Source organism: Triticum urartu, chromosome 3, assembly GCF_003073215.2.
Source record: "Triticum urartu cultivar G1812 chromosome 3, Tu2.1, whole genome shotgun sequence".
NCBI classification, from domain to species: Eukaryota; Viridiplantae; Streptophyta; class Magnoliopsida; order Poales; family Poaceae; genus Triticum; species Triticum urartu.
The window spans coordinates 673,475,655-673,501,597 of NC_053024.1; the positions used below are offsets into that span (position 1 = coordinate 673,475,655).

General features: G+C 44.3%; 1 protein-coding gene across 1 annotated transcript; it reads left to right on the plus strand.

The window, feature by feature from the left end:
• Positions 1–1,891: 1,891 nt before the first annotated feature.
• On the plus strand, positions 1,892–25,624 carry LOC125549057 (potassium transporter 5-like). Its single transcript, XM_048712552.1, has 10 exons — positions 1,892–2,068; positions 20,872–21,094; positions 21,484–21,708; positions 22,799–22,849; positions 22,955–23,215; positions 23,348–23,400; positions 23,606–23,720; positions 23,811–24,065; positions 24,645–25,033; positions 25,235–25,624. The coding sequence occupies exons 1-10, from the start codon at positions 1,892–1,894 to the stop codon at positions 25,622–25,624; spliced, it is 2,139 nt and encodes a 712-aa protein (XP_048568509.1).
• The last annotated feature ends 319 nt before the right edge of the window (positions 25,625–25,943 follow it).

Genomic DNA, 25,943 nt, shown 5'->3' on the forward strand with positions numbered 1-25,943 from the left:
CATTTTTTTTGAAAACTTGCAACTTTTAGATTATTAAAATCCCGAAATAATTTAAATAACAAATAAGGAAAAAAACAAAATGAGAAAAGAAAAGATAAAAATAAAAAATAAAAAAGGGGAGTAAAGCGCTGCACATGGGCCGGTCCATGAACACATACATGGATAGGGACATGCGTGAGAAAGGAAAGATAAATATTGTGAAAGATGGGATTCAAACCCTGGTCTCGGCGCTACAGGAGCGATCAGCCAACCACTCTGCCGCTTTATTAGTAGGTAAAGATAAAGATAGGACGACGATAACTGCCACACGTGTGGGCATTAAGGGGTCTGTCCATACATTTTGTGTGGTGTCTAAAAGGACCAGCCCACACACCTACGTATGGGCAAAACAACTAGCGCCCACACGCCTCGTTTTTTTGCGGTCCCTCTCACATGCCTACATGTGGGCAAAATGCATAACACCCACACGACCTCTCTCAGCCACCTACCTCAAGGTCCCGCACGCCCCGCGTGATAGTCACCACGCATCCCCGCAGTTGCCATGGTCTGGACCCTCTTCAATGTCCGTTTAACTGCAGTTGCCATGTCGCTGAACTACAGTTGCCATGTCGCTGAACTACAGTTGCCATGTCGGACAACTACAGTTGCCATGATTGCTCAACTGCAGTTGCCATCTCAGGTCAAGTGACAGATGCCTTTTTGGACAACTGCAGCTGTTGCCATGTATGGTCTGGTTTACTATAGTTGCCATGATTTGAAAACTTTAGAGGTTGCCACCTACTAACACTAAGCAGTTGCCATGTATGGTCTGGTTTACTACAGTTGCCATGATTTGAAAACCTTAGGAGTTGCCACCTACTAACACTAGGCAGTTGCCGTGTAGCGCTACAAAGAGACATGGTAAAACAACATGTTCGGATAAAAGAGAGAGTTGCCATCTGCTTACAAGCACACTGGGGCAGTTGCCGTGTACCCTGCAAAACACATGGCAATTGACATGTTCAGGTAAAAAAAAGAGAGAGTTGCCATCTGCTTACAAGCACACTAGGGCAGTTGCCATGTACACTGCAAAACACATGGCAACTGGCAGCTTGGGTGTGGGAGAGAAGACGGGCGTGTGGGCGAGATGGCAAATGCCCGCACACCAGCCCTTGTGCGTGAGTGAAAACTGGTGTGTGGGTGAACTGCTAAACACCCACACATCAGCCCCTCTGTGTGGTGAAACAAACATGTGGGCTACCGAATGAATGCTCACACACCAGTCCAGTCCTACGTGGCACCACAAATATGTTAGATTCGTGTATCTACAAACGGACGCGGATCCACGTGTGTGAGCGAGATGCAAATGCCCACACGTGTGGGCATAAAGATATGGTCATTGACCAGTGGGCGTGCGCGTGGTGCGCCGTGCGCGCTTGCAAAGCACAAGCACACGTATACGGACGATATACGGACGAAGCACACGCGCACCACGCGCACGACGAAGCACACGCGCATCATTGCCCACCGGCTACTATTATCGATATACGCGACCACGGTTGCAAAGCACACGCGCACGGCTGCTACGTGCGCGCATACGACCGGTCGCCGTCGCCGTCGCCGTAGAACCGCATCGCGCTCGCACATTCGCCACGATTTCTTGGGTGATCCGAGGTAGGGACGGCCGCGAATGTTCCTAGAAACCTTAGCTCTGACAGGTGAGTCTCCTTGTAGCAGCAGCATGCCACCTTGTCCTCTTCTTCCCGTGGCTTTGGAGTCTACCTGGCTCTGCTGCTTGCAGCGCTGCGTTGGGACTCTCCTCATGCGTGCCTCTAAAAGCAACTCATCATCGTCGCTAAAGCAACACAAAAGGCCGGCCAGTGTGCAAGAGATCGCCATTCGTGCCTCGAGGATGGCCGAGCCTCTGAAAACGAGCAGCAATGGAGCTGCCGAAAGGGGTGCTGAAAACCCTGCCTCTGGGACGGCGAAGGCGCCGTCACCGTCGCCGTCGCCGGGGAGGCTACAGGGATTCGACTCCCTGCATATGGAGGCTGAAAGGATTCCCGGTGGCCCAAGCCACGCCGCCAAGGTCTGTTCTTCCCTCCCGCTTCTTTGAATGGGCCGGCAACAAGCCTTCGCTTTCCGACAAGCAAGCTTAGGGAACGGCATCAGTATTTGCAGATCCTGTCTCTTTCCGCGATAAACCGCAACCAAGAACTCCTCACACACAGGGATAACAGTATGGACTATAGCAGAGTTTATCAAGGAAGACCGCTAAAAGTGCTTTATTAGGCTTTGTACAATTAAGTGTTTGGAGATGTGTCTATTGCAGAAACAAACAAGTAGAAAGAACCGACCTATTTTTATAAACACCTCGCTAAGCATCTTGCATTGTACAAGGTTTTTCTCTTATTTCATATGTCGTTTAGCTACTAGTCATGCTATATGCTTCATCGAATGTCCTTTGGCATCTTACTTGATTTTCTACACCCATTTTGGCTTTATAATTGTTTGGCACATCAAAAGGCTTCGCGTACAGTTGTTTCCGATCAACTATGCCAATTCCTTCATATATGTGTTTTTCGGTTTCTCTGGTTCCTAGATGCTTAGAACATCTCTAGCAGACCCCGTATAAGACCGATCCGCAAAACACGTTTGCAGTTCACAGAAAAACGGCTTTGCGAGCCGATGCGGGTTGCCGTAGAGTCAGACCCCGCAAAACGGACATGTAAAAAGGATATTCGTGGAATATGCTCTTTTACGGTCGGCTTTGCGCGGTCTGCTCGGGCGCCGCTCCCGCCGGCCCGTAAATCCGAAATTTGTAATTCAATTTCACACAAGAAAATACATTTCTTTGCTTTTTCAATGGCATTGGATATATAATACTTCACCAAATCTTTGCTAGAATAGCAAGACCAAAGAAAACAAGAACCACAATTATGCATTATAGAAGATATCCAACTTTCATAACTGCTCTCACTAGTTGGACCAATATCTTCTTCATGCATTTGTGGTTGATCTACGGATCCTTGATTTTGCATTCTTCATTCTTCTTTTTTGGTTCTAAAGAAGTAGCTTCTCCTCTACTTTCTTCTCTAATTGCACATGCAGCCGCATCAGCTTCAATTCTACTAAGGAGTGCACGGACATCTATTAAGTTCCTTCTATCAATAAATCAATGTATTCTCCTTCCCAAAACCAAAATGAGCATCCATCTTTCTACACACATGACGATGTTCAAAATGAGCTATCGCATTGAACCGAAGAATACGGTGACAAAGCCGAATGAAAACAACACATACCCCATAGTTTTCGCATTTGAAGAACACCCATCTGGAGTGCTTCGACGTGCCTGAAGTTAGCCGCAGCACTATCCGCGTGCAGTCGTCTCACTATATGAGCGGCATCAGCGAGCCGCAGAGCCGCTGTGCGAGCGCCAAGCCCGGCGGACGGTCGGCCGAATCCCTGCCGGTGAACCGTCTGCGGCAGCTAGAGGACTAACTCGTACCTGCATGCGGCGATGGGCTTTGCCGGGGCTGCGTGGGGTGCTCCCCAACCAATCCATCGTTTGGCGCAGCTACCGGTGGCCGAAAAAGCCAAATCCGGCCACTCGCGTCAAACGACCACCGATTTGCAACTTTCCTGCCCGCCGACACATGAGGGAGTGGTCGAGGGTAACCTCGGGCGTGTGGCGGCCTTCTGGCGGCCTTCTGGCGTGATCCCCCAGGCTACTTTCACCGGAATCGTGGCCGGCAGCCCAGCGAGGGGGAGAGAGGCGGTGGTGGGTGGAGAAAAGCGCGGGCTGAAATGTCCTCCCCACCAACCGCTCCCGCTATAAACAGGCCGCTGACGGCCGCGGGGGGGGGGGGGGGGGGGGGGGGGGGGGGGGGTTCGTACGTTGGGACGGGAATTATGCCGGCGCCCTGCAAAAACCTTTACGTGTCCGACACGTTTGCGGTGTCTATTTGGGCAGGATTTTCCGTGCCGACCCATATTTTGACGGTTATTTTATGGGTCGCAACTTTTTACGGGATCTGCTAGAGATGCTCTTAGCAAACATAGTGTCTTCCTTGCTTCATCTTCATCAGGTTTATCGTCCGGAGTGTCTCTTTCTGATACAATTTCGAATACAAATGACATGTTGCCTTATTCTCTTCACGTACTTCCTGGCGACCCCATACTAGCAGGCGCTGGCGATGCCTCTGATCTCCCTTTTTTTTTTTGAACATATGCCTCTGATCTCCCTGGTGATCGGTACTGATGCATGAGGAAATCATACCTTTGCCCGCGACAAACAATAGACACTATAACACGCAACGGCAAACCCTACATGGGCCGGCCCATGCATCGGTTTTCTTTTGGGGGGTTTTGGACGGATATTTGATTGATTTTTCTCTATTATGTTTTGTTTCATTTTCGGTTATCCGTTCGCCTTAATTATTTTTCCATTTTGTTCTTTCATTTTTTTGATATTTTCTCTTTTTAATACATATAAATATTTTTTTTCACTTATGAACACTTCTAAAAATTGCAAGCATTTTAAAAATCCATGAACATACTATGAACATTTTACAAATAAACTTTGTGAACATTCTTTTGCTTCATGAATATTTTTAAAATTTATGAACATTTCTCAATTCATGAACCTCAATTATTTGCAAAAACTCTTGGGTCTTCTCGATTTTTTCAAAAAGTCCAATGTATCTTATGGAAAATCCCAAGTCGCCTTCGATGCCTCTTCGTAATTTATTGGGCTGGAAGGGGCTTCCACATGAGCCGAAATCCCTTTGGCTACTAAATCGATGGAAAAAAGAAAACAAAATCACTAGTAAAGGGGCACCTCTTGCAAAGTTACTCACAAGTTGCTTCGGTGATGACAAGTGATGCAATATATGTGCGCCAGTTGTCGCCTGCAGAGAGTTTTGGTGGAGTTTTTCTCAGGCGAGGGGATGGGACATGGGAGGGCTGGACGCGGCTTGCCTACTCTCGAGTTGTACTCCCATCCTTGATCCCAGCAAATCCAACACCACATAGCCCGTGGACTTGGTATCTCCCAAAAGGAAAAATACCAGCCCCCCTTGCCCCACCGCTCCATCCGGTTCCTCTAAAACCCCCAACAAAAACGAGGCGATATGTAGATTGGTGTCGCCGTTTCCTTCGGCTGCTCTTTCCGTTTCTTTTCCTGCTCCTTGCGACCTGCTGGAAGGGGAAAATCCCATTCTCAACCTTAAGTGAGAATCGCCAATGCTATATTAGTCTTATATCAACCGTTAAGCGTAGCGCTCGTCCACGGTTCGCTTATAGCGGGCCAGGCCATTAGTGGTTTTACGAAACCTTCTTCGAAAGCGATTGAGGGTTGGGGGTTGAAAGTGCGTTATATCGACTAGAGGGGGGGTGAATAGGCTATTTTTATGAAAGTCTTCAAAACATGAGAGTTATGAAGACAAACAGCGAAGATTATGCCTATTACTATGCAGCGGAAGTTAGATTACACTAGGCCAGTCATGGTCATGTATTCAATAGAGTAAAAGCACAATGACAAACAACTGCAGTGTAATAAGGATCAGGTAGGAAGAAGTTATGAAGCCAAACAGATCATACATTCACGTTGTGAAGACAAAAGATAAAGTAAGCATGCAATGGCTTCACAATGTGTAACAGTAAGAAAAGGAAGTGAAGATGAAACCAGTGACTCGCTGAAGACAATGATATGTTGGACCAGTTCCAGTTGCTGTGACAACTGTACGTCTGGTTGGAGCGGCTAGGTATTTAAACCTTAGGACGCACAGTCCCGGACACCCAGTCCTGAACACACAGTCCAGGACACCAAGTCCTCACCGTATTCTCCTTGAGCTAAGGTCACTTAGTCCTCGCCCAATCACTCTGGTAAGTCTTCAAGGTAGACTCCCAAACCTTTACAAACTTCGTTCACTGGCAATCCACAATGTCTCTTGGATACTCTGAACGCGACGCCTAACCGTCTGGAGGATTCACAGTCCTCAAGTGTAATAAGTCTTCAGATCACACAGACAAGAAGACTCAAGTGATGCCCAATTTGCTCTGGCTCTGGGTGGTTAGGGGTTTTCTCCTCACTAGGAATTTTCTCTCAAAGGCTTCAAAGTGGGTTGCTCTCAAACGACAAAAGCCGTGCACTGAAATCTGAGCAGCCAACCGTTTATGGTTGTGGGGGTGGGCTATTTATAGCCACTTGGCAACCCGACCTGATTTGTCCGAAATGACCCTGGGTCACTAAGGAACTGACACGTGTCTCAACGGTCAGATTTCAAACTCTCATGGCAAATTTGCTTGGGCTACAAGCAAAGCTGACTTGTCCGGCTCTGGACAAGATTCGCTCTCATTGTCTTCGCTCGAAGACATAGGTTTTTGATTTAGGCATCACTTCAGTCATTCTGACTGGTTCTTCTGGACCCCACTTAACAGTACGGTGGTTCCTATGACTCAACACAAAAGAAAGAGAACTACGAAAGATCTAAGTCTTCGAGCTCCATAGGCTTCATAACGTGTCTTCTTTTGTCATAGTCTTCAATGTGAATATCTTCATATACCACCTTTGTCTTCAATGTCTTCATACATTTTTAGGGGTCATCTCTGGTAGTAAGACCGAATCAATGAGGGACTTCTAGCTGTGTTTTCCTGCAATTCTCACAAACACATTAGTCCCTCAACTAGGTTTGTCGTCAATACTCCAAAACCAACTAGGGGTGGCACTAGATGCACTTACAATCTCCCCTTTTTGGTGGTTGATGACAAACTAGTTGAAGTTTTCAACGGGGAATATAAAGTGTGAAGTTTGTAAAGGATAGGGAATTGTCTTCATAAGTTGCAAGGGCTCCCCGTGAAGATGTGCATATAAGTTAATTTGGTTTTGGAATGCAAATGCACATGGCAGGTTGTACTTGTGGAGATCCTCTTCAGCTTATGATGACAATCCACTATGCATGTGAAAGTATATGAAGATAATGACATGCATAATGGAAAATGGACGTCTGCAGAATGAGATAAGTGCGAAATTTATCGTCGCACATGCGGAATTTATCTTCGCAAACAGAGTGGCAAACAAGTAGCAGACGACCATCGAGTTTTAGTGTTTACAACTCAAAGAACCAAATGAAGCAAAAACAAGAGTTGTAAACACGAAGCAAAATATGACAAAACATAAGGCACCCGCCCATATTGACCCGCTTGAAGACTATAAACATCATACGCTTCTCCCCCTTTTGTCAGTAATGACCAAAAAGGTTTGAAGACATAGAGTTTGCTATGCGTTCCCAGGCGCAGCAGGGTCGGTGGAGTTGTTTGGCGGTGCAGAGCTGGGATGTGCTGAAGCAGGTGGTGGTGATGTAGCATCGTCGTCTTCATCAATGATCCTTGCAGTAACTGTGGCAGCAGATGAAGAGAACTCAGAGTCTTCTAGTGATGGTGTGTTGCGCATCACAGCCCTTCTAGGAGGTGTGGTGTCAAACTTGAAACGCTCTGTGAAGTCATCCTCTTCAAGTTCAGTTTCAGTACATATCATTGAGAGCCCTTTCCATGTACGACGGCAGGTTTCGTGTGTAACGAAGGCATTCTTGGTGGCAAGGTTTCGAAGACGATTGACATCCACCAAGAGGCTCTTCATCTGACGTTTTAGCCAGTCGTGATGCCTATCTTGCTTTTGGTGAAGGGCCACAAGAAGCTCTCGGTCAGTGAGGACCCGAGCACGCTTCTTGGGTCTTGGAGCATTTGTACTGTCTGTGGCTTCAGTAGATGCTGGTGCACGTGTAGTGCCAGCCAACGGATATACCCTGGATATGGCTTCAACACCTTCAACATTCTGCGTGAAGCTCTGGTGTTCTGCATTCTGAAGACTTATCGGTTGCTTGGCAGGCTCAGGGTATATTGCTTCAGCAGAGGTATCCACATCTGGCAAGAAGATCCGATGGTTTCGGGCAGAGGGCTGATACGAGATCGCAGAGTGCAGTTTGATTAGCCTCATCACCCAAGGAGCATAGAACTTCAAACCAAATAATTCTGAGCCTGACCCTGCAAGTTGGCGTATGAAGAGATCCTGTGCGTTGAAGCATTTGCCATGCAGGATATAGAATATGAGAGTCTTCATTGCACCCTTGATCTTGGCATGTGGTGAGTGTCCCTTAATGGGCCAGAGAGTCCGCCGGATGATGTGATATATGGTCCTGGGCAGGTACTCTAGGTCTTCAACGAAGAACTCAGTTGGATAGGGTGCATCCTGAGGCAATGGCTTCATCATTGAGAGCATCTGACTCATATTGGGTTCAGGCCTCTGGAATATGCTTTCAATGGCTTCAGAATGTGGTTGACAGCCTTCCTCGAAGAATTCACCAGGAGTGGGTAGCCCAGTGAGCTCAATGATATCAAATGCATTGGCTTCATGATGGACATTGCCGGTCATCCACTCCAGGACCCAAGTCTTCGGATCTCTGTTGTATCCTTTTATATGGAGGGTGGCATAAAACTGAAGCAGAAACTCTTCATTCCAGTGCTCTTCATCCGTCACAAACGGCAGCAGACCCACTTGCTTGAAGCAATCCAAGGCGTCCTCTAAGCAGGGCAGACCAGCAATGGCTTCAACCTCAAGGCGCTTGTGCGGAAAGATGCGGCCTTGGTTGTATAAGATGCATGAATAATAGCTGCGCTGAGAATAGCTCCAGAACCTGTCTGATACAATCCTTTCCCTTGAATAGGGGTTCTTGGAGCTATTGAAAAATGTATTGTCTGCCTTGAAGCTGTTAATATCAAAGGAGCCAGGTGCTGATGCAGGACCTGGAAACCTTGGAAGCCTTGGGACTGGCTTCTGGACATGAGGCCTATGCTCAATATGATAATCAAACTGTGGACCTGCAGCAGACTCAGGGACTGAAGTGTCTGGCTCAGTAGCTTCGCTGTCTGCTGAAGCATTTGGTGGGGCGGGCTCCACATTGGCTTCAGTGTTTATGGTGGCAGCCTCAACATTTTCTTCTTCTGCTTGTGTAGTTGGAGGAACAACCTCAGGCACGTTCTCCTGGAGAACTGCATCTTGATGGAGCGGGGGAGTGGGTTCTGGTGGTGCTTCTTCATTGTCTTCAGCTGATGCAGCCGGAATTTGTGCAGTATGGACTTGAGGCCGTGGACCTTTGCGAAGCCTACGAAACGCAGACGACGCTTGTGGGGTCGGAGTGGGCTGGACCTCAAAGTCATCTTCCTCTTGAGGGCGATCCGCCCATGACTCATCTTGTGCCATTGGCGTCAGAGGACGACCAATACTGATGAGTTCGCTTGTTTCAAGCTGAGGAAGGGCTGCATCATCTTGTACATTGTCTTGACGACCAATGTCTTCAGCAGCTATAGGGTCGGCTGCTGGAATATCTTCAGCTTCGGGAGCCTCTGTGGGAGAAGGCTCATGAACTGTCAGTCTTCTTTATGCATTGGAGTGAAGGACAGAAAGGGGTTCAATCATCAAGGGCTCTGTGGGAGCAGCCCTAGATTTCTTGGTCTTACACTTCTTTTTGCTGGGGGCAGTAGGAGAGGCTTCAGAGCTCTTCCTTTTCTGGCTTCAGCCTCTGCAGTTCTTGTCTTCTTTAGCTCTGAAGCTGTTGACCGGCTCTTTGGCTTCGAGCCAGTCGTTGCAGTGGGGAAGACAATTTGAACCGCTTCTTGCCGAGGTGCCTCTGGTTCATTCACAGCAGGCCCCTTCTTCTTCTTTGCGGCCATCTTGGGGTCGATGCCAGGACGCCCAAGTGCTTGCGCTTTTCAGCCTCGTTGTAGGCTTGAACACATTTTTCTGCCAAAGACTTCATCCTTTCACGCGAGCCCTGAGCTTCAGCACGCTTCTTCAGAAAGTTTTCTTTGAGCTCATGCAGCATGATTTTGAAGCTCCTCACTTCCTGCACGCTGAGGCTGGCCATGTGCTTCTTGAACTGAGCCTTTTCGTGATCAATTTTCTGCTTCAGCTCAACAATGCGCTGAGCAATGGCCAGTTCTGAAGCAATTGCGCCTTGGAAGGCGACGCTGAGTCCAACAGGCAGCTGCAGATCATTGAAGCTTATGTATGGTGAGTCAAACCATTCATCGATGAAGTTGTGGATGATGGCGACATCAAAGAGAGGCAGATTGTTGAAGATTTCAGCTTCTTCTTTGCTTTTGATAAGCTGCTCTAGAGCGTCATCTCCCAGATCTTCATCGCTTGATAGATCAATGGCTTCGCTGCGCAGAATGGCAGCAGCAGTGAGCTCTTTGCCTGTTTGTTGCTGGGGCTCCTTTTCCTTCAGGGGCTTGGAGACGCGGGATACGTCTTCAGACTGCACACTGACTTCAGGAGGTGCAGTTTTCAATGGCTTTGCCCTTGAGATTTTTGAGGCAGAGGCCGGCTTTGAAGCTTTTGGTTTCTTTGTCTGCTTTGGCTTCGGCACAGCAGGAGCTTCATCAGACTCGGAGTCAGCTGGAGGGTCATTCACAGCAGTCCCTTGGACTAAGATGTGGGTGATCAGGCCCTCAAGATTGGCAAACGGACCGATGATATTGGGTTCCGCGTCGCGTGTGCCATCTGCCCTTGGTGCGGAGGGACCAGGGTTGAAGTCTAACCCAAATTTCTTCTTATTCAGCTTCGCTGACTGTTGGGCAAACTGAAATTTGTGCTTGAAGAGATTGTCGTCACGGCACCAGAGGAGTGATGACGGATGCGCATCATCAGGCTGTGGTCCTCAGACCATGCATGTGTAGAAGCCCTGAGCAATGGCTTCATCTCTGGTCTTGGGTACGAGGTTCTTGTATAAGATGTCCCCCCATGGCTTCTTGATGGCACTCTTTTCAGCATACTCCTGAGTGACGAAGCGGTATTTGAACCACTGTTCTGCCCAATAGCGTCGAATCCATTGGATTCGGGTCTTGTGCTGCCCATAGCTCTCTTCTGGATCTGTTTTGTACATTTCTGCCAAGTCTTCAGGCAGATCTTTGGAAGTTCCCTCACGTCTCTGTCTGCCCCCCTTCCTTGCTGCTGCTTCTGAAGCCATAAACTTTAACTTGAAAGGCTTCAAAACTTTCAAAGGCTTCAAAAGCTTTCTTTTTCTGGACCAACAGGAACTGGCTTCAGTAGAGTTTATATGATGCTGTAGGAATTCTGCAAATGAATGCAGACTATGAGAACCGAAGGATTCTCCCACGGACATGTACCTGTGACAGCATTAAGGTGCGAGGGAAGGGGAAGAGGTCATATGCATTCTCAGAAGGTTTTGAAGATTAATCAGTTTAGAAGACATTGACCTCATCATGCGAAGACACTAACTCATAGATAAGAAGTTGGTTCCAGATTTGTACGAACCCACAGATCAGTACAAGTGAGGAATCTAACTACTTTATGAAGCACAAGTGAATATACTAGGCATGTTATGAGATGCAGCGAGAGATCTAACTAGTGTGAAGAGAAACTTCTTATGGTAGAAAGTGACAGAACCATGAGATCAAAAGAGGCTGTAAAAAGAAGTTTTATTTACCACACTGGAACTGCTAGACGGAAGGGAGTTGATGCCGAGCAGTTCAGTCCTCCGTGCCCTAACTTGGCGACGGAAAACACCTACGGCAACGGCGGAGAGGACGATGTCCGCGGTCGGCGTGAGGACGGCGTTGGAGAGGTTGCGGCAGCGAAACGCTTCGTCTCCGTTCTCACCGAACTAGACCTCTCATACCCGGCTACAGGAGAGGTAACTACCTCTGATTGATTTTATTCGTCATAAATGATTTCCGCTGACTCAAGCATAGCCAAGCCATTAAGCTAATATCTCCCTTGCCATTAATTCAACAAGGCTTCCGAGAAAGGCATGTTACGAACCTAAGAACACCTACCCACCTATTAACTTTTGGAATTCTTAGCTTTGGACGTTAAGGCGTCGTCGAGTGCTAGCGGTGGCGCTAGGGTTCTTGCGAGGGTGGAAGAAGGAGATAATGACTGCGGTAAGTGTGAATTTATAGACTCAGGGGTGGCACTGTGCTATTACACAGGTGCCCCTGGCGGTTCGCATTTGAGGAACGCGTGGCCAGTTAGCGGATGTTTGGGGTTTGTTCCACGTCCCAAGCATGCCTAAATTGTCGGGCGGTCGTTCCTGCTTCTCCGGATTTTATGTGGAGGAATGAGCATTAAAAACGGACTTTATGGTTGTCTCTATATCTTTAGCTGACAAGGACGCAGTGAAGACATTCGACAGTTTCAATAGAATGCATATGACTTGGAGAGACAGAACTTGAGATAGAAAGCATAGAGAGATTAGGGTCCGATCACATTCACTTAGTTCAAAAGATTCAACTAAGAAGACATAGCTATAAGTGAATGCTGTAGAGGACAGAACACTAGTATGTATATATCTATATAATCAACGTAGTGAAGATAATCATGAAGACATGTTGAGTTCGAAACCAAACCAACTGTGAAGATATTGCAAGGTAACGCCATGAGTGAAACACTTCAAAAAGGAACGTTTGGTGGTGGCGTTACCCACCGTATAGGAAGTATTAGACCCAGACACGGCGCACAATTATCGTGGCGCTCCGAAGTCAAATTCCACATTAATGTATTCACACTTAGAATGTATGTCTTCATTGAATGAAGATATACTTTACTTTGTGTGTTGCACATCTAAGTCATCAGTATGCATAAGTGTTAGGATGTGTGCCTGATCACAGGACATTTGAGGATTCCAAGATATTTAGCTCACATCGTAACTTGCAAAATCTCTTCTCATCCAAGGGCTTAGTGAAGATATCCGCCAATTGCTCTTCAGTGTTGACGTGTATGATATCAATGTCTTCCTTCACAACATGATCTCTGAGAAAGTGATGACGAATTTCAATGTGCTTTGTCTTCGAGTGCTGAACTGGGTTGTTGGCAATCTTGATGGCGCTTTCATTGTCGCAGTAAAGTGGCACTTGCTTCAGATGAATGCCATAGTCCTTGAGTGTTTGCTTCATCCACAGAAGCTGAGCGCAGCAAGATCCAGCAGCAATGTATTCAGATTCAGCAGTGGAGAGAGATACACAGTTCTGCTTCTTTGAAGACCAACATACAAGTGATCGTCCCAGAAAATGACATGTGCCTGATGTAGACTTGCGATCAACTTTGTCACCAGCATAATCAGTATCCGAAAATCCAACCAGATCAAACTCTGAGCCCTTTGGATACCATAATCCTAGAGTTGGGGTGTGAGCCAAATATCGAAGAATTCGCTTCACAGCTAAGTGATGCGATTCCTTTGGTGCCGCTTGAAATCGAGCACACATGCAAACACTAAGCATAATATCTGGCCTAGATGCACATAAATAAAGCAAAGACCCAATCATGGAGCGGTATACCTTTTGATCGAACTCTTTACCATTGTCGTCAGGACCTAGATGATGTTTGGCTGGCATTGGTGTTGTGAAGCCTTTGCAGTCTTGCATACCGAACTTCTTTAGGCAATCTTTGAGATACTTCTCTTGAGATATGAAGATGCCATTGCGTTGTTGTCGTATTTGAAGGCCAAGGAAGAACTTCAGCTCCCCCATCATGGACATCTGATATTGCTCTTGCATCATATATCCAAACTCTTCACTGTACTTCTGATTGGTGCAGCCGAAGATAATGTCATCCACATATATTTGGCACACAAACAGTTCACCATCATATGTCTTCGTGAAAAGAGTGGGATCCAGGGAACCAGGTATGAAGCCTTTGCTCTTCAGGAAGTATTTGAGTGTGTCATACCAGGCCCTTGGGGCTTGTTTGAGGCCATACAGTGCCTTGTTGAGCTTGTATACCATGTCAGGATGTTTTGGATTTTCAAAGCCAGGTGGCTGTGCAACATACACTTCTTCTTCAATCTTGCCATTGAGAAAGACACTTTTCACATCCATTTGATATAGAAGTATGTTATGATGATTTGCATAAGCCAGCAGTATGCGTATAGCTTCAAGCCTTGCCACAGGAGCAAATGTTTCATCGAAGTCAATGCCCTCCACTTGAGTGTATCCTTGAGCAACGAGACGAGTTTTGTTTCTGACAACTTGACCATGCTCATCTTGCTTGTTGCGGTATATCCATTTGGTGCCTATTATGTTGTGCTTCCGTGGATCAGGACGCTTAACCAGTTCCCATACATTATTCAGCTCAAACTGTTGAAACTCTTCTTGCATAGCTTGAATCCATTCAGGTTCCATGAAGGCTTCTTCAACTTTCTTGGGTTCTGATATTGATACGAATGCGAAGTGCCCACAGAAATTTGCTAGCTGAGTTGCCCTTGAACGAGTGAGTGGACCAGGTGCATTGATGTTGTCAATTATTCTGTCAATCTGCACTTCATTGGCAACACGAGGATGCACAGGGCGAAGACTTTGCTCTTGCTGATCTGCGTTGTTGTTGGGAGGAATGTCTTCAGGCTGAGCATTGTCTTCATGTTGATCAGGTGCTGAGATGATAAGTTCTTCTTCAGGATGAGCTTCAGAAGGTATAATCTCTCCAGTTCCCATAAGCTTGATTGATTCACTAGCTGGAACTTCATCTAGCACATTTGGCAGTTGCTCTCTTTGTGAACCATTTGTCTCATCAAACCGCACATCCACTGTTTCAACCACTTTGTAATGGAAGAGATTGAAGACTCTGTAGGAGTCTGAATCCTTTCCATATCCTAGCATAAAGTCCTCATGTGCTTTTGGTGCAAACTTTGAGGTGTGGTGTGGGTCCTTGATCCAGCACCTTGCGCCAAATACTCTGAAGTAACTGACATTTGGCTTCTTGCCAGTTAGGAGTTCATAAGATATCTTGTTCAGAAGCTTGTGAAGATAAACACGATTGATTGTATGGCATGCAGTATCAATGGCTTCAGTCCAGAATTTTCTTGGAGTCTTGTATTCATCTAGCATCGTTCTGGCCATCTCAATGAGTGTTCTGTTCTTTCGTTCGACGACGCCATTCTGCTGTGGCGTGTACGGAGCTGAGAATTCATGTGTGATGCCCAAGGTATCAAGATATGTATCAAGGCCAGTGTTCTTGAATTCAGTGCCATTGTCACTTCTTATGTGCTTTATCTTGGCCCCAAAATTGTTCATAGCTCGATTGGCGAAGCATCTGAAGACATCCTGCACTTCAGTCTTGTAAAGGATTATGTGCACCCAAGTATATCTAGAGTAATCATCAACAATGACAAAGCCATAGAGGCAAGCAGAAGTAGTAAAAGTTGAGTAGTGAGTGGGACCAAAAAGATCCATGTGGAGCAGTTCGAAGGGTTGTGTAGTAGTCATGATTGTCTTTGAAGGATGTTTTGCCCTTGTCATCTTCCCTGCTTCACAGGCACCGCATAAGTGATCTTTCTTGAACTTGACACCCTCGATGCCTATGACATGCTTCTTCTTCGCAAGGGTGTGGAGGTTCCTCATGCCAGCATGCCCAAGCCTCCGATGCCAAAGCCAGCATTCTGAAGCTTTTGCAAGAAGACATACCGCAAGTTGTGGTCCTGCTGAGAAATCTACCACGTACAAATCACCTTTCCGATACCCTTCAAACACTAGAGACTTGTCAGATTCCATTAGTACCAGGCAACGATATTTTCCAAACATTACGATCATATTCAAATCGCAAAGCATTGAGACAGACATTAAGTTGAAGCCAAGGGATTCAACAAGCATGACTTTATCCATGTGTTGATCCTTTGAGATTGCAACTCTATCTAGACCCAATACCTTACTTTTACCAGTGTCAGCAAATGTGATGTGGCTCTTGTCGGATGGACGTAATGTTGAGTCCATAAGAAGGCTTCTTTTGCCAGTCATGTGATTTGTACACCCACTGTCAATAATCCATTCTGAAGACTTTGAAGTCGCTGGTGTCGTACCCTACAGTGCAGTTAGGGGGATAGGCTTCACGAAGAGAATTGTGAAGCATAAACATTTGACGAACCAGTGGGTTATGAAAACTTAGATTCAGATTAGGACTAATAGGGAGAGTAGCATGCGATTCAGGAACGAAGTACATAATGATGCCATTTGGGCATTTTATCTTGCGCCCTACAAGATTTTTAAGGTCCCCAGCAATAGCATCAGAAGATTTTGTTTTTCTGCTGGAGACCTTTCCCTGCAAAAGAGAGTTAAGCTTTCTTAACCACCCACATCTTCAAGGGTGGCTTAGAAGCAATAAGTCTAAGTGCAGCATCTGAGAATTTTGGCTTTGTAGCCTTAGCAAACAGTCTAGTAGGTGGACAATAGTACTCATAGGAATAGGCAGAATAATTTTTGGTCATATGAACATGACGATTCGAAGAACCGCTCTCATATTCATATGACTGAGTATGGTTTCCCTGCAAAACATTTGCATTAGTGTGAGTCAGGTGAGTCCTCTGTTTGTATGGAGCCTTTGGACCATATGAAGCCTTTGGTCTGAGGTTTGTCTTCTTCAGGTGAGGTGTCATGAAGACATTCACAGGAAGATTTTCCAGACATTTTTTCGGAACCCAGATCTTCTTCATAGGCGGTCCATTCCTGCAGTTAGTACCAATGTACCTGGCAAACACTTCACCATTCTGATTCTTAAACAGTTTATAGTTTGCATTAAAGGATTCATCAATGATAATGGGGTTAGCACAAGTGAATCCAGATAAATTGGATGGATCTGCTGAAAGTTCCTTTGCAGTAACCCATGTGGTTTTGGGGTACTGCTCAGGTTTTCAGTAAGAGCCATCTACATTTATTTTCCTTACGAACCCAACACCCTCTTTCCTAGGGTTTCGGTTCAGAATCTGCTTCTTGAGGACATCACATAATGTCTGATGTCCTTTAAGACTTTTGTACATCCCTGTTTCAAGCAATGTCTTCAACCTAGCATTCTCATCAACAATAGCAGTGGTATCCTCAGCAGAGGGGTTAGTTACCACATCAACAGTTGAAGATATTGCAACAGCAGTAGCAGTGGAACATTCAGCAACAGAAGTAGCATTATCACGCTCAATGCATTTAAGACATGGTGGTTCAAATCCTTCCTGAGCAGGACTGATCTGTTCGGCGCGAAGTGACTCGTTTTCCTTTTGAAGATCTTCATGAGCTGCTCTCAATTTCTCAAGTTTTTGCTTCCTTTGAAGATAATCATAGGAAAGCTTTTCATAAGTTGTTGAGAGAGTATCAAGACGATCCTCAAGTTCCTGATACTTAACGTGAAGATTTTTTATGTCTTCAATTAAGGATTCAGATCGAGTCATTTCAGCACCCAACAGATCATCGCTTCTGTCTAACAGTTTTTGAATATGTTCCATAGCTTTCTGTTGTTCAGTTGCAATTTTAGCAAGTGTTTTGTAGCTGGGTTTTGAATCACAGTCAGAGTCATCGTCACTAGATGTTTGATAGCGAGTAGTGCGTGTGTTTACCTTGGCACCGCGTGCCATGAAGCAGTAAGTAGGAGTGGAGTCGTTCTTGTCATTTGCGTCGGTGTCGGTGATGCAGTCATTGTCTTCAGTGTTGAAGATGGACTTGGCGACGTATGCTGTAGCCAGACTCGCAATGCCAGAATCAGACTCCTCCTCAGACTCCACCTCTGCCTCCTCAGATGCGGACTCCTCCTCTGAATCCATCTCCTTGCCAACAAACGCACGTGCCTTGCCAGATGAGCTCTTCTTGTGTGATGAAGACTTTGAGGAAGACTTGGAAGAAGACTTTGAGTATTTCTTCTTCTTCTTGTCGTCAGAATCATATTCCTTGCTCTTCTTCTTCCTTCTGTTCTCATTTTCCCACTGTGGACACTCAGAGATGAAGTGTCCAGTTTTCTTGCACTTGTGACATGTTTTCTTCTTGTAGTCATGAGCAGAAGCTTCATCATTCCTTGAGCTTGATCGTGAAGAATTTTTGAAGCCTTTCTTCTTGGTGAATTTTTGGAACTTCTTCACTAGCATTGCAAGTTCCCTTCCAATGTCTTCAGGATCATCAGAACTGCTGTCAGATTCTTCTTCAGATGAGGAAACAACTTTTGCCTTCAAGGCACGAGTTCGCCCATAGTTTGGGCTGTAGATATCTCTTTTCTCAGAAAGCTGAAACTCATGTGTGTTGAGCCTCTCAAGTATGTCAGATGGATCGAGTGTCTTGAAATCAGGACGTTCTTGAATCATCAGGGCTAGAATGTCAAACGAACTATCAAGTGATCTCAGCAGCGTCTTGACGATTTCATGTTTGGTGATCTCAGTGGCGCCGAGGGCTTGAAGCTCATTTGTGATGTCAGTGAGCCGATCAAATGTGTGCTGGACATTCTCATTGTCATTTCGTTTGAAGCGGTTGAAGAGGTTGCGAAGTACACTGATTCTTTGATCTCTCTGGGTTGAGACGCCTTCATTGACCTTGGAGAGCCAGTCCCAGACCAGTTTGGATGTCTTCAAGGCACTCACACGGTCATACTGTCCTTTTGTCAGATGGCCACAGATGATATTTTTGGCGGTAGAGTCCAGTTGAGTGAACTTTTTGACATCAGCAGCAGTGACACCTTCTCCAGCCTCGGGAACGCCGTTCTCGACGACATACCATAGGTCGACGTCAATGGCTTCAAGATGCATGCGCATCTTATTCTTCCAGTAGGGATATTCAGTTCCATCGAAGACGGGGCACGCAGCGGAGACTTTGATTATCCCTGCAGTCGACATAGCTAAAACTCCAGGTGGTTAAACCGAATCACACAAAACAAGGGAGCACCTTGCTCTGATACCAATTGAAAGTGCGTTATATCGACTAGAGGGGGGGTGAATAGGTGATTTTTATGAAAGTCTTCAAAACGTGAGAGTTATGAAGACAAACAACGAAGATTATGCCTATTACTATGCAACGGAAGTTAGATTACACTAGGCCAGTCATGGTCATGTATTCAATAAGTAAAAGCACAATGACAAACAACTGCAGTGTAATAAGGATCAGGTAGGAAGAAGTTATGAAGCCAAACAGATCATACATTCACGTTGTGAAGACAAAAGATAAAGCAAGCATGCAATGGCTTCACAATGTGTAACGGTAAGAAAAGGAAGTGAAGATGAAACCTGTGACTCACTGAAGATAATGATATGTTGGACCAGTTCCAGTTGCTGTGACAACTGTACGTCTGGTTGGAGCGGCTAGGTATTTAAACCTTAGGACACACAGTCCCGGACACCCAGTCCTGAACACACAGTCCAGGACACCAAGTCCTCACCGTATTCTTCTTGAGCTAAGGTCACTTAGTCCTCGCCCAATCACTCTGGTAAGTCTTCAAGGTAGACTCTCAAACCTTCACAAACTTCGTTCACTGGCAATCCACAATGTCTCTTGGATACTCTGAACGCGACGCCTAACCGTCTGGAGGATTCACAGTCCTCAAGTGTAATAAGTCTTCAGATCACACAGACAAGAAGACTCAAGTGATGCCCAATTTGCTCTGGCTCTGGGTGGTTAGGGGTTTTCTCCTCACTAGGAATTTTCTCTCAAAGGCTTCGAGGTGGGTTTCTCTCAAACGACAAAAGCCGTGCACTGAAATCTGAGCAGCCAACCGTTTATGGTTGTGGGGGTGGACTATTTATAGCCACTTGGCAACCCGACCTGATTTGTCCGAAATGACCCTGGGTCACTAAGGAACTGACACGTGTCTCAACGGTCAGATTTCAAACTCTCATGGCAAATTTGCTTGAGCTACAAGCAAAGCTGACTTGTCCGGCTCTGGAAAAGATTCGCTCTCATTGTCTTCGCTCGAAGACATAGGTTTTTGATTTAGGCATCACTTCAGTCATTCTGACTGGTTCTCCTGGACCCCACTTAACAGTACGGTGGTTCCTATGACTCAACACAAAAGAAAGAGAACTACGAAAGATCTAAATCTTCGAGCTCCATAGGCTTCATAACGTGTCTTCTTTTGTCATAGTCTTCAATGTGAATATCTTCATATACCACCTTTGTCTTCAATGTCTTCATACATTTTTAGGGGTCATCTCTGGTAGTAAGACCGAATCAATGAGGGACTTCTAGCTGTGTTTTCCTGCAATTCTCACAAACACATTAGTCCCTCAAGTAGGTTTGTCGTCAATACTCCAAAACCAACTAGGGGTGGCACTAGATGCACTTACAGGGGTCAGTTTTGGGAACCTTTCTGGCAGTTTCTAGGAAGGTTTCATCGTTTTTTTCATTTTCTCTATTTTCTACTTGCTTCTCGGTTTTGTTCTGAGGTTTTCCCAGTTTTTTTATTTTAAAACTGTATGAACATTTTACAAATTTATGAAAAACTTTTTATGTATGAACAAATTCAAATTTGATTTTTTTTTCAAATTCATGAATAGTCCTTTTCAAATTCGTGAATGCCAGAACCGATACTTATCACTCCCCAAGCGAGAATAGCGGTCATTTAGCTGAAGTGTGTGGGGATGGGCTGGCCCATGTACACATTTTTCTGTTCTTTTCTATTCCATCCGTTAACCATGGCAAGAATTATGGAGTGGGTCGTCTAAAAAAAGAATTATGGAGTGGAGGGAATATCTTATATGTGTTCATTTTTGTCTTTCTAGTTTTCTTGTTATTTTTCTTTTTCACTTTCTCATGCCTTTTTATGTTTTCTTTTTTCCATTTCTATGTTTTACTATTTTCTTTATGTTTTTATTTGCCTACTTCCTTTTGAAAATATGTACATATATATATATATCCATATGTGCATTAACAAGTTTTTTCAAGTCTATTAACTTATTTTGAAATGCATACACTTTTTTTAACACGACGACAATAGCAATGCAACTACTATCTGTGAATCAACCACCATGGCGATGATCTGATAAAACAAAAGCACCTCGACAATGATAGTTGCTTTCCTTAAGATGAACGCGTCTAATATTTTGCAAGTTCTGATTTTCTTCAACTTTTTTTATTGCAAAGCAGGTTGGCTGGGCGACGACACTGCACTTGGCCTTCCAGAGCCTAGGTGTTGTCTATGGGGACATGGGAACTTCACCGCTCTATGTGTTTTCTAGCACCTTTACTGGTGGGATCAAAGATACAAACGACCTCCTTGGTGTCACGTCCCTGATTATTTACACTCTGGCTCTCCTTCCGTTGATGAAATATTGTTTCATTGTCTTGAGAGCTAATGACAATGGTGATGGTGAGTAAATATCTCCCATTTATCTTCTCAACACAACTTGTATGATTACATACAATTTTTTTTAAGAACTACGAAAGATTGTGACTTTGTTATAACAAATGTTCCTATTAAAAGAATATTCAGAAGTCAATTACCATGAAGAACCATAGGAGAAAACATAAAATAATCAAAATAAACATAAATATTCCCACAATCCCACTGCATATTGTTTTTAGACAACATGTTCCAGAGTACCTAAGAATCATTAAAAGTGATAGGGTCATGAGCGTTAAGCACTTAATTCCATGAAAGAAAATCCAAAATATGTGACAAGTACTTAGATACTATATACACGCAAAATATTTTTCATGTGAGAGTAAAACATGTCTCATGAATTCACAACCTTGCAGGTGGAACATTTGCACTTTATTCCTTGATATCTCGGTATGCTAGGATTAGCTTGATACCTAATCAACAGGTTGAAGATGCAACGGTCACCCACTACAAGTTAGAGTCCCCTTTGAATAGTGTCAAGCGGGCTCATTGGATAAAGGAAAAGATGGAAAACAGCCCAAAACTGAAGATCATACTTTTTCTAGTGACTATTCTAGCAACTTCAATGGTTATTGGTGATGGTGTGCTAACTCCATGTATTTCAGGTGAGCTTACTTTCTCCCTCGAGGTCATCTCGCTTGAGTACGTATAAAATAACATGCATGCGAAGGATAGTTAACACATGAACCGATATGAGAGGGTTCTCGATCTTCACGAATTGGGGGCAACTAGCCAAACAAACTTAAGAAAACCCACCCGACAACAACCACCAAATGTAAAAGTCTTTGGGAAATAAAACTCAAACAAAAAACTGATAAATTGGAACCGAATCCACTTGGCCAGTCCATCAATCCAATCAAATCCAGGATAAGGGGTTAACAAGTTGGATCTCATCTCTACACTGGGAGGTCTTGTCTTGATCATCTCCACATGGGGAGATCTTGGAATAGAGGCACAAGGCTCCAATGTCTAATCACAGTTGTTTGTCCGAGATGGAGAGGGGAATGGGGTATTTATAGCCACTAGGTCATAACTACTAGTTTTGGGTCAAAACGGTATACATGGGCCTTAGCCCATTTTGGTGCATCTAGGCATGATTGGATAGTCAGTTTTTGGGGTCACATCTAGGTATGCGAACTATCCGGACTTTGGGGCTCTGCTCGGTTGGGGGTCCGGAATGTTTGGTTTCTCTGGGCCAACTTATTTCTCCTTGCTCCTTGTTTGACCCCACGCCTTCACAGTCCAAGTCATTCGAACGGCCCTAGGCACACATAGAGTACACACATTATGCAGGAACCAATTATCAACTCTAGGAGTGCATTCATCAAGGAAAGGGAGCACCTTGTGTTGGATAGCCTTCACACGTGTCATTGGTCCATTTGTAGCATCTTTGTCCTTCTGAGAACTTGGTGGTGAGTTAGGCATGATCATGTCCGTGGAGGCTCATATCATGGACTTTTCAAGAAATAATATCCACAACTATTTTATGAACTATGCGCATGCTAAATAATTATCATTTGGTTAAAGAGAGAATTTACTATTCAGAATATATAGCATGAAAGCATCTTATTGTGCCACTGAATAATAAAAATGTCCCATTTGCACTATAATATGTTTAAAAGCATGATTGCTTTCTGCCTAGCTATTTTTTTGTATTTTACTTTGTTGCAGTGCTTAGTGCAGTCGGTGGAATCAAGCAATCAGCAAACTCCTTAACTCAAGGTATACCAGCCATTAAGGCACATCTCGCTGTTTAGCAGAGAAAGTCACATCAATATCACCATGTTATGTTGGCATTTTATTTGACTCGTTTGATCTCATCAACAGGACAGATTGCTGGCATTGCGATTGGCACTCTGATTGCGCTCTTTCTTGTTCAACGGTTAGGCACAGACAAAGTTGGTTACACATTTGGACCAGTAATCTTGACATGGTTCATCTTAATTGCTGGTATTGGAATTTATAATGTGATCAAACATGACACTGGAATTCTAAAAGCATTCAACCCAAAATACATCATAGACTATTTCCAAAGAAACGGGAAGGAGGGCTGGATTTCACTTGGAGGTGTTGTTTTATGCATCACAGGTATTTTTATCCCATGAGTAACTTTGCAATGCACCCCAATATCGTGGGAATATAGCCACATATTGATCATGAAAACAAGAATAGAAGTCTATTGCCGATCTTGTCTGTAGTTTTGAAATGGATATTGTGTAGGAACCGAAGCAATGTTTGCTGATCTTGGTCACTTCAATGTGAGAGCAATTCAGGTAATCAGGCAACTCAACGGCATACTTACTTTTTCATTATTTTTAATTTTGAATGCGTGAACATAGAGAAGGGAAAATAAATCTTTTTTGAGCTATATCAAACAGTACTGTGAAAAACTACTTTCCTTGATTAATAAAATTATTATCACCTTTTCATGCTTCTCAATTTACTCACTTTTTAATATAAAAAGATATCACACTACAGATTGGCTTCTCCGTAGTTCTACTCCCATCAGTGCTGCTGGCTTACATGGGGCAAGCTGCGTATCTTCGCATCTACCCTGAACACGTTGCAGATACATTCTACAAATCGATCCCAGGTGAGTATATAAAAGGACCAGCTAAGAAATGGCACGAGTTAGGCACTGAAAGATTAGCATTTAACAGTGAAGTCATAATTTTGTTATCAGGACCATTATATTGGCCAACATTTGTGGTGGCCGTGGCTGCTGCTATAATTGCAAGCCAAGCTATGATATCTGGTGCCTTCGCAATCATTGCCCAGTCCCAAATTCTTGGATGCTTTCCACGCGTTCGTGTCACCCACACTTCAAATAAGTTTCATGGGCAGGTCTACATCCCTGAGATCAACTATGCATTAATGATCTTATGTGTAGCTGTGACAGCTATTTTCCAAACTACAGACAAGATTGGCAATGCATATGGTAAGGAATGCCTTGACTCTATACAAAGAAAGGAATAAATAATTCATTACCTAAGGATCATTTCAGCTATATGATCGAGATACATAATGCTTCTGTTATTCCCTTAAGCACGTGCTTCATGAAATTTCTCTTGGTTTTACCTGACCCCTTAATTTATCAATTTTTGTAAGTAGTTCTATGTTGCGCAACTTCAAATAAAAAACACAGATTTACTGAAGTTGCTCTTAACATGATGGTTGCCCTTCACTGTCTGACTAAATTTTTGCAAGCAGTATGTTACTCACTAATATGCTATTAGTGTTACTTCTTAAGCTGCAAAACCAGAAAGAGTGAAATCATCTTATGGACATTATGAATTCAGCAGCAATCTAGTTTCTAGGTAAGATATGACAATGTCTGCATAGCATAACAGTTTGAAAAAAATATACCAGATTACTCCGTCCTTCTAAATTTCAATGGCATCGTGACCTTTTAACTTATCCTTATAAAATCAAAGAAGCAACAATAAAAAATTTAGTTTGTTATTTTCAGTAATAAAGTATCAGTTGTATGATATTCATATATTCGTCATATATGCAGGTATTGCTGTCGTCTTCGTGATGTTCATAACAACACTTCTAGTCACACTGGTCATGGCCATGATATGGAAGACAAGTCTGCTATGGATTGCACTCTTTCCGATAATATTTGGTGGTGCGGAGCTCATGTACTTATCCTCAGCGTTCTACAAATTTAAAGAAGGTGGCTACTTGCCACTAGGTTTCGCAGCAATTTTGATGCTTATAATGGGCACATGGCATTATGTTCATGTTCACCGGTACAAATATGAGCTCAAGAACAAAGTGTCAAACAACTACGTGGTAGAGTTGGCAACAAAGCGAAATCTTCCTAGGCTTCCAGGAATAGGCGTTCTGTACTCAGAGCTTGTCCAAGGAATCCCACCCATACTCCCTCATTTGGTAGAAAAAGTACCGTCCATCCATTCAGTTCTTGTGATCATCTCAATAAAGTACTTACCAATCAGCAATATAGAGACACACGAACGGTTCCTCTTCCGATATGTGGAGCCAAGAGAATACAGAGTATTCCGATGTGTGGTGCGCTATGGCTACAACGATAAAGTAGAAGATCCAAGAGAGTTTGAGAACTTGCTCATTGGGCACTTGAAGCAATTCATCCATCAAGAATCTTTCTACAACAAAAGCACTCATTCCCTTGCAGGAGAAGATGCTGCAATCGAAGAATCAGGAGATGCAATGGAGCCTTATGTTGAAGTTCAAGATGCAAGGTTACCGAAAAGGTTTTCAGATGGAATCATTGCTAGTCCACTAAACGTGTGCATGGATGAGACAGAGTTTATTCAGAGAGGGATGGATGATGGTGTTGTCCATCTGCTGGGAGAAACTAACGTGGTTGCAGAGCAAAATGCCGGATTAGTGAAGAAAATAATAGTTGACTACGCCTACAATTTCATGAGGAAGAACTTCAGGCAACCAGAGAAGATCACATGCGTCCCTCATAACAGACTGCTACGAGTGGGAATGACATATGAGATCTAGAGAGGTGCTCAGTGGATTCATCAAACTGAAAATAGCTTCAGTTTTCTCAGTATCAAGTGCAGAAAGGATATGCAGAGGAAGGTGGTGTGGTGACCTCATAAACAGCCTCCCTGACTGAACAGGAGAGGATGGAGAGTTTTACGCGTACAAGTGGTGAAACAACAGTACATGCGATGGATATTTTTTTAGGGAAATTATACCGCGTAAGTGTTTGTTAGCAGTAAGTATGCAATTGCTGCCAAACTCCTAGTTTGGCCAACTCTCTGCCTTATTCTGGAAAACTCAAAAACTTAGTATGCGCAGTTGTATACAAAGGTTG

Coding starts and splice junctions, on each gene's coding strand:
- LOC125549057 (XM_048712552.1), top strand. CDS start 1,892: ATGGCCGAGCCTCTGAAAACGAGCAGCAATGGAGCTGCCGAAAGGGGT. Junction 22,850..22,954: donor AGCAAACTCCTTAACTCAAG/GTATACCAGCCA, acceptor TCTCATCAACAG/GACAGATTGCTGGCATTGCG. Junction 25,034..25,234: donor TCCCTCATTTGGTAGAAAAA/GTACCGTCCATC, acceptor GGGCACTTGAAG/CAATTCATCCATCAAGAATC.